At 37.6% G+C, this 9,902-nt stretch overlaps 1 protein-coding gene across 1 annotated transcript in view; it reads left to right on the top strand.

Moving 5' to 3' along the window:
* LOC120555730 (A disintegrin and metalloproteinase with thrombospondin motifs 7) overlaps window positions 1-9,902 on the top strand; it is an 85,532-nt gene that overhangs the window by 21,645 nt on the left and 53,985 nt on the right. The window contains 3 exon segments of the mRNA XM_039794737.1: window positions 1,726-1,850; window positions 3,083-3,232; window positions 5,592-5,735. Of these exon segments, the coding sequence (XP_039650671.1) occupies window positions 1,726-1,850; window positions 3,083-3,232; window positions 5,592-5,735 (419 nt within the window).

Genomic DNA, 9,902 nt, shown 5'->3' with positions numbered 1-9,902 from the left:
TGAGCCTTGTTAGGGGGAGCTCTATAGAGAAACCTGCGAGAAGAAAACAGCGAAGAAATGGCCAAAACTGCATAGCTTCCCTTTTAATAATGTGATGCATTGGCTATCACTTAAAAAGAAGAAATGAAGCTCAAAATAATTATTTCAAACTACAGTAGCAGGTAACTTGTTTGAATTAATTCCAACACAACAACATTTTACTACAGTAATCTGTGGTGTTGAATCCAAAATAATTCCCTTATTACTTCTCAGGGGGTTTAGTGTCATAAAGCTAAATTTTTGTTGACAAGAGTTAGATTAGAAGTTCAATACTACTCTCATGTCTGAACGGTAAATATGAGGCTATCGCAAGGAGCTGGGTAGCTTAGCATAAGACTGGAAACACACAATAACATATTTCCCCAGCACATCTAAAGCTCCTCTCATTTGTTTAATCCATGCAAGAACTGACGAGTAAAAACAACAATTTGCAACGTTAAGGGTGATGTGTCAATGCTAAGTAAACTCCTAGAGTGTTGTGGTTGCCAGGCAACCATCGGAGGTTACAAGACCACACCAGAACTTGTTAGTGATCAAACAAACATTATATAACATTAACTTTAATTAATGAGCTTTAGGAAGTGCTTGCATGTGGATTTTGATACATTTGGACAAAGCCAGGCTAGCTTTTTTCCCCGTTTCCAGTCTTTGTGCTAAGCTAAGCTAAGCTAACCGGCTGCGGGCTGTTGCTTCATACTGTATTCGCTGTACAGATGAGTGGTATTGATCTTCTCATCTAACTGTAGGCAAGAAAGCAAATTAGTGTGTTTCCCAAAATGTTAAACTGTTCCTTTACCGTTTTCCTACGACGGCATAGTAGTTTGATTTTTCCGCCCTAATAGGCTATAGCACCGACACTCTTACAAGTTTCAAAGTTTTAAAAGCACAGTCTTTTTCTTGCCACTCTATACTTTTCATAAATTGATTCTTTATTAGAGACACTCAATATGACCAATAAAAGACAAAAACAGATAAATTCATACTGTCGTCTCTCTCTTTGTATTGTAATACTGTTTAGTCCATTATACCTAGTGCATTATACCTTGTCCACTAGTGGCTTATCCATTAGCTTAGTTGGCAGTTTACTTATTTTGGAAAACGTAACTTGTGAATTGCAATTATTTTAATTTTATTTTTTATCTCAGCATTTTCATTACTTTTTGATGTTTTGGATATGGAAGTCTGTGACATACTCATTTCAGGGTTTCATGGTGTGATTTAAAACATTGTAGAGGAACATTTTCTTTGTAGATAAAAATAATTGTCTGTGAAACTATTTCTGAAAGTCAAAGGAACCTGAATGTCAGTTCTCCATCCAGCAGGTATTTTATGAATGAAACATGTATATGTCCAGCTTTCTGCTTGCATAATAACATTCATAATGACTCATAGGCTACTAAGGTTACTCTAGTTCAATATATATTTCTGCTTCTACATCTTTGGCAGCAACCAATAATCAACAGATAGAACGGTCTCCTATAGATGTGAATGAAGCAAATGAACCGAACTAAAGTGTAACAAATGAGTAAATTGATAATACTGTAACAAATCGGGGTAAAAAAAAAATATGTTTATGTGCACCACTACTTACGCACTGGTAACACCCCATCATGTAAACGTATGGTACTCTAGCTGCTAAATTGATGTTCTCTTCCCTTCATCTCAACGTGACATGTGGATTAACAGGATGATTTAAAGATTACACACCATGCTGACAACAGCTTGAACAGCTTCTGTAAGTGGCAAAAGAAACTCAATATGAAAGGAGAGGAAGACCCGCTACACCATGATGTAGCAGTACTGCTCACCAGGTAAATAAAATGTCTTTCTTTCTCAACCGCACATAATCGCGTCTCCCAAGAGAGCCAATTTGTAATCGTTTTATATGATTTCATCCCAAAGCAGTTATTGATTTACTAATCAAGTGGGCAGAGAGAGGAATCAAAGCTGCATGCATCTGTAACACAAACCATGAATTGTAATCTTTTTCATTTGATATTTAACAGTCGTCACATCCCCAGCTGTAGTTATACTGCCGTTATTAAAAGTCAACAGAATAATAATTAGATCTGAAGTGCCTCAATAGATGAACTGCAGGTACAATAAAAAGAAATAAATTGGTACAGGTGATCAACAACAATAGTCACAATCCACCTCTTACTGAGACCAGGCTTTCTTTCTCATGCGTTCACTAAAAAAGCTGCCAGTTTGAAGGTCTCGTTTTCAAACAACCATAATTTTTACATTATCCAGCCAACCCACTTGTACCCTTCAAATCATTTAAAAAAACGATCACAATGTTCCAGTACAAGGGGCAAAATCTGATTTACTTCTTCCAAAGCAGCTCACCAACCTGTTTCAGTATGAGGCGGCAGCTCTAATCTGGGCACAAATAGACTATTAAGAAAGATTATAAAAAAACATAATTTTCAGTAGAAAGATCACTTCTTATTTCACCTGTTTTACCTTGTTAACCACTCTTTTTTTCCTTAAAGATACAATATCACTCTTCCCTAGCTTAAAAAAAACTATCTTCAAACCCATAATTACAACACAAATCATGCAACTTTCTTAACTCTGCCCCATTTGATAGTTTATTCCATTTAAATTGCATGTAAATTATTGCCCATGATTATCCTATTCCAAAGCCTGCCAATACAAACCTTTTACTGAACTTTACAGCTCTCACCTCAGATCTCCTGTTATTGCTAAAGTTGAAACGTATCTATCAACTCAAAGGAAATATCGGATCGATCGTAACTCCGTAACTTAATTTGAAATCTGAACTACTGTTTGACTGTAGAGAAAAATGTTATAAAGCATGTATCATAAATGTTCTTTCCATAAGTGCAACAGACTGAAGCAGTAAGTATCTAGTATCTGTTTAGTTTAAATAAACCACATCTCTCCTGTAGTTTTTCACCTCCTATTTTTTTTATCTGTTCTCCATCAAATTATAATTCAGATCTCCTATGTGTGATCTTTCATGTTGCCTTCTGAATCAACCGACATCTTACCAACGCTCCACACAAACTTTTCACAGGAAGGACATCTGTGCAGCCATCAACATGCCGTGCGAGACGCTGGGTCTGTCCCATGTGGCGGGGATGTGCCAGCCGCATCGCAGTTGCAGCATCAGTGAGGACACGGGCCTCCCATTGGCTTTCACTGTAGCTCACGAGCTGGGGCACAAGTAAGCTCTCACTGCACACACGTACAGTAAACCCAGACATTATAACATTCTGCTTCATGTTCACGTTGTCAAATAATCAGCAGGAAAATATAAAAAAGTAATTTAAACATTATTATGAGTATTTTGCCATGTTTTCTTTCTCTCCGATGAGTTAACCTAAATGGTATTGACTGTTCGCTCTCAGGCTTTCCGTTCTTACATGCCACATATGCAGTTTACAGATAAGCCACTTGAAATTCATAGCAATTTTTTGATCAATAGCTCCTTGATTTTTAGATAGAAGTTGATAAAAGCAGGCCTCTCCTATCTAGCTGACCTTTTTTTCTGGCTGAATTGACAACTAATTAGGCTGACACTATTTTGCTCATTACTGCTATTTTTATGCAGTTATTTTAGCCTATTCAAAAGTGGTACATTACCACTTTTGAATATTTTTTTCCCCTCAAATGATTCCACAACAAACTTGGTTTAATTAAAGGAAATATATAAATGGCATTTAAACCAAGAAAACCCCACGAGCTTTCTCAGAAAGGAATGAAAAACAATGCTTCAAATAAAAACAATGTTCCAAAGGTAATCTTCAAAATGGCTAGAGCAAATGTTTCAAACCTTCCCTAAGGAAATACATTTTAAATAACCTATCAGAGTATTTGGTTATTTTTTTTAAAATTAATTTTGAAAGCAAATGACGTGCACAAGTAAGGTACCATTTCTGCATGGGTCGAACCCATGGAAACCCATTATTAATATTCCATAGCAACCAGTTAGCTGAGAATACTTGCAGCTACCATTTATGCAGCTATAAATGATGGTTTATGTGGGAGTTTGAGAAAATAGAAGAATGGAAGAGAGGCAGTTGCTATTTTTATCTACTTGTTACTGCTTGTTTGACTGTCAAGAGGAGTAAAGGACCGAAAGAAAAGCTCAGCAATTGAAACATTTCTTATCTGAGACAGTGGGATAACAAGTGTGGGAATATACATTAAGCATTCTGTCACAGTCATTAGTACAGTCAGATTATTTGTTAGTCAAACGATTACAATTTTCTTTGAGAAAAATGTTCCCCCTCATTGATTGTTTGGATTAACAACAGATGCATATCCTACACAGACACTAGATGTCTTATTTAAATTGGTCACGTGGTACCACATTGTTTGAAATTATAAATGGAAAAGTAAATTTTTTGTGCCATTACTGCCCTTCACTATTCTCAAAGCTGAAACCGTGGCAACAACTGATTGCATTGTAATGTGAGGAATACCACAGCTAGGCACATACAGAGGTCAAACAGACACACCATTTGCCGGGGGAAATGTGCTGGGACAATTGTCTTACGTCAGGCTCTGCACACAGTGCCTCCTATACTCCATCAATCACTTCACCAATTCTACATGCAGTTTGCAATTATAATCCTATTCTCTTCAAAGTAATTCATCTTGAATACCACCAATGAAAACAATGTGCGGTTCATAGCTTCATTGTATTGAATTTTGTGTTCCAGCTGAGCCTGAAGTACCTTTTTTAAAATCACTTACTTTATTCTCCACCTTATGTGTGAATGGCTGGCAGCTAGTCCTGGCAATATGGTCGGAGGGTTTTGTGTTGAATGCACAAACAAGTCCTGGATTGACAGGAGTCCATTGTGAATACCAAGCAGTCCTTGGTGAATTCACTGAAGCTCCAACAGCGGACTGACAGACTGAGGTTATTATTTAGCTTTCGAAAGTACAATAGTACTGATGAAGTACACATAGCTTTATTACATTCTTATAATTAGACCCAATTCCTGATTTATGAAACACAATCTAGTATCATACATACGCAGAAGCCAGCTAACCAGCTGCTAACAGAGCTTCAGAGAGTAAAGCAGTGTTTTATTAGTCTGGGAAACAACCTTTTAACCGAAAAACACAACTGCGAGTTTCTTATCACCAGACAAAAGCAAAGTTTCATGTTGTGGTTTTGGAATACTTTTAATTCCCTATGCCTTCAGCTGATATAATGTGCTAGCAACCTTTGTCGTTTTAGCTAACATTTCATCAAGCTAGAGTTGAGAGGTCTGATTATGTTACCCTCTTCTTCGTTGACATGTCAAATGCAAATGTAATGTAGTTGCTATTTAACCAAATGTTGACTCAAATCCACGTGAACATAATCTTGATTTTAACATTTAATTATTTTTATAAAAAAAAAATTAAATCTCCAGCGAGACGCATTAGATACATGTTGTAATCTAAGCATGTACAGCACATGCGGACAGACATGTATTTGTTGTAGCTTAACCTTGAAGTACATGTTAACGTGTTCTACTCACTCACTTTAATTTTCCCTCTCTGTGGGATGTGCTTCTATGTCACAGCTTTGGGATTCAACATGATGGCAACGGTAATGACTGTGAACCCATTGGGAAACGACCTTTCGTCATGTCTCCACAGCTCCTGTACGGCACCTCCCTGCCCAGGTGGTCACGCTGCAGTCGCCAATATATCACCCGCTTCTTAGAGTGAGTGCCACACATGCTTTATATGACTACACTGCTGTCTGACGTGTGTGTCTGTGTCTGTGTCTGTGTGTGGCAAGGTAACATGCAAGGTTATCTTTGCCCACAACTTTTTAAAAACGTTCATGTAAATGTCTCAAAAGCCATTGGTAACAAACAAAAAGATAGACTACCTGTTTGGAAGAAAAAAATAAAACGAGTGTTTCTGTACCTGAGGTTCTATGAATTCGAGATGACCTCCAGATTCCTCTATCACTTTTAAATAATTGCAGCTTTCACACTGAAGCATACACTCTCCCATTTTAGTAAATGGCTGACTTTGTTCATACAGTATAATGACTTGTCGTACACATGCACAAGAGGGACATAGGCCAAGGAAAATAGCTGACATAGTGTAGTATGTTCCATGCTGCACTGCTCCTACTTTGTTTTCCAAGCAGCAATTCAATACCATCTGTGTAACACTATGTCACTAAATGGAACTAATTGGATCAATCATTGTGTTGGTGAATGTGCACTCTACTTTTCTGTGCTTTATTATAATGTTGTGTACATACATTTTGAACAATTTTTTTTTATTTTAAGGGTTCTACTTAACATCTGGTCATGGACTCTAACTCTTGCTCATTTACAGATCTTTGTTTCAGTTGATCATTGAGAATTTTCCCAGTCTCATGTATGTATGTATGTATGTATGTATGTGTGTATGTGTATATGTGTGTGTGTGTGTGTGTGTGTGTGTGTGTGTGTGTGTGTGTGTGTGTGTGTATATGTATAGTAACATGAAGCTGTAACTTTACACTTTAAGTAGTGATGTTTATACAACAATTGTTCTTTTTAAGCTTGTGCTTATCCTAGTTTAATGATATTGTTGTAGACAATTTATGAGACTGCATTGTTAAAAAGTAACAACCTCAGTTCAATTGTTACCATATCCTGACCTGGGGGCAGACACACCATTGTGTTCATCTTGTCTAATACATGTAACACACACACTTCATGCTGTAGAACTACTGGCGTTGTGTTCACATACAGACCTGATTAACAACACTGAGCTGCTGTGAAAAACGGTGTTTAGATCACGTTTCTACAGCTCTTCATTTGACAACTTTACCTGAACATACATGTATGGTATGGGCCTCCTTTTCTCCACAAATCAAAAGTGCCCTGCTGAACTATATTGCTCCTTCATAGTTAACAGATTGTCAGTAAGAAGTTGTAGGGAAATTGAGCTTCGTTAAACATGTTATAAAAGCTATTTTGTCCATGCAGTGTTTCGAACAACTGGCCATGGAGTTTAAGTGCTACATTTGGTGATCATCCAGACTTCATAGAGCAGCAGCTTCATATGTTTTAACACTTATTTTGTGGTGTAATAGCATGGTAACGCAGAGCTAATTGTTAAGGTTATTCCTAATTTTGGTAATTGGAAGGTTTGTTCACTTTACAGTAGCTGGCAGTCTTGTGTGTGTGTGTGTGTGTGTGTGTGTGTGTGTGTGTGTGTGTGTGTGTGTGTGTGTGTGTGTGTGTGTGTGTGTGTGTGTGTGTGTGTGTGTGTGTGTGTGTGTGTGTGTGTGTGTGTGTGTGTGTGTGTGTGTGTGTGTGTGTGTGTGTGATAAAGTCAGCTGCTACTGTCAAAGACTTGCACTGTGAGTCTGGCTTCAACAGGACATGTGTTGAATGTCTGAGATATTTCACCATAGTTGCCCTAGTTTCTCAACTCCAAGCATCTGGAATTCATCTAGTGGGTGTTTAGCTACTTGACAGCATTGTAGCTTCTTGACTCCACTGGGGGAAAAAGGGCCGCAGGGCGATATTTACACTTGTGGGAGGTTGCTACACAAAAGCCGCCACTGCTTTTGTGTGTTTGTGTGTGTGTATGTCTGGCCGATGGTGTTTAAAAAGGAGACAACAGAGAGTTGTATAAGCACTTAGAAGCACAATTTCCTACACATTAGTTAAGTTAAACATTTGTATTTTTTTCAAACTTACTTTGGTTTATGACTGTCACGACCTGGCTCAAAGGTATGACAAAATGTGGTGAACACACATTTGTTAAATTAAATTAAATTAATTTTAATAAACAATCAGTTTATCAGTAATGTCTGTGTAGTGTATGGATGTGTGAAGGTGTAGCGATGTAAGAAAGCAAAAAGTAACTCAACCAGAGTCCAAACAAACAAAGAGGGAGGGAGAGAAAGAGAGATAGTGACCCTTATTTCTAGACAGGTGAACAATCGACTCACCCAGGGGTCAGTCATTAGTCCTTATTAGCCAATCCCCAGATCCCAGCATCCAATGGGACTTGAAATAGGCCTTGAGGCCTAGGAGCCATCACAATTACCAATTACCTCTTAGCTGTACTGTGTCTTTTAGAGCTAATTAGCGAATGGTATCATGCTAATATGCTAAGATAGTGAAGGTGGTCAATATTATGCATGCTAAACATCAGCATGCTTAGTATTTTCATTTTCAGCCCAGTAGAGCACATCCTCAGTCAGAGTCCCTAGCCTGCCTGTAGATTTTTAGTCATGTTTATGAATAATAAAAGGACTAGCCCAATTACTGACTGAGGCAAGATGGACGTTGAAAGAAAAAGAGATTAAGCCTTCTTCCCACCGACCCACCTCCCAGCTGGCGTGATACCCGAAACCACTAAATCTGCATTGATAATTTTCTTTACGCAAGACTTGACGGCTGATATTTGTCTTCCCATCTCATTCCTCTAAATGCCAGCGTTTCTCCCCATTTTCTCTGTTTTATCTCTTTCATTGACTGCAGGACAAGGCTTCTATTGTAAATGCCTCCGTTGTGCCGCAGGCCTTCACTCTGCGCTGATCAGATGTTTGGTCCGTAGGTGTTATTTTATGTGGAATGTGGGGGGTCACACTGAGCTCAGTGGTTTAGATATTATCACATAGATTGGCTACTAATAAACAGAGACACCCTTTAATGTCCAGAAGAGAATTCCTGAAAGGTCACAGAGGCCAAGTTGCAAAAAACCCTAACAACTCATTTCACGTTCATTTGAATTGCTGCATAGAGGAACGACAGACATAAGATATCTCACACATAAGCGCACAGTATATTTCATCGCAGCTCATATATTGATTGTTAATTATTTTTAACTAATTGTCATAAACATTTCCAGGAATGCTGGCTTTGACAAAGGCTGCAGTAGAACCTAATTTGCCCTGTGTGCTGCATTTCAGTCCGGAGGCACTCATGGAGAACATTTTAATTGCTGCTGCTTTATAGTCGGTGTGAGGTCATCTCAAATTAATGATTTTGTTATTAAGCACTCAACAATCAGACTCCATATGTTTAAATCTGATGTTATCTTTTTAATAATTTGGGTAAACTCATGAGTGCAAAACATTTTCTAATGACGTGACAGACAAAAATGTTATTATCTTTATTAAGAAATGTGAAAATGTAATGACATTCATACTCTTTAATTCCTTGGACTACATTTGAGCAAATTCTGTCATTGGCGAGACTTTGTTCACCATTTTATATAATGTATTATTTATGCAATTCTTGCTCTTTTAAAGCTGCTCTTACCATATTTTCATATTAACAATTGAATAAATTTAATAAATTATCCCCAGACTTTTAAGTTCCACTCAGTTCTACAGAGCATTTTAGCATCTTTCAGCTCATTGTTTTGGTTTTTACGGCCCACAACCTTACTCTTTTGGTTCACTCTGGCCACTCACATCAGCGTTGTTTTCAGATGCAGCATCCAGTTATATAAATAAAAAAAGCTCTAAAAACCAACTGTACACTACCTGCTCAGCACCAAACAACAAAAAGACACAGTTATAGACTATGTGGTGAACATAATGGAGCATTTAGCAGTTAAAGAGACAGTTATTTCCATCTGGAGTTAATGATCAAACAGGGCTTAAAGAGGAATGAATATTTTATTTTATTTACTCTCATCAGGTGTCCAGAAACACAACTCCAAATCAATGCTAATGTTGCTAAGCATCTGCCTGATGTGTAAATAGGCCATATCAACGATACAAGATGATAATATGTTAAGTCTACAGCTTATTGTTCTGCCTCCAAATGGCAAAAAGAAAAGTTAAGTAGTTCTTGAATGTTTTGATATCTTACAGGTGGCTTAGTTAAAATGGACAGAATCACAGTCTTCACAATATGGTG

Source organism: Perca fluviatilis, chromosome 3 (genome assembly GCF_010015445.1).
Source record: "Perca fluviatilis chromosome 3, GENO_Pfluv_1.0, whole genome shotgun sequence".
In the NCBI taxonomy this organism is placed as follows: Eukaryota; Metazoa; Chordata; class Actinopteri; order Perciformes; family Percidae; genus Perca; species Perca fluviatilis.
This window is presented reverse-complemented; position numbering and strand designations above follow the sequence as displayed.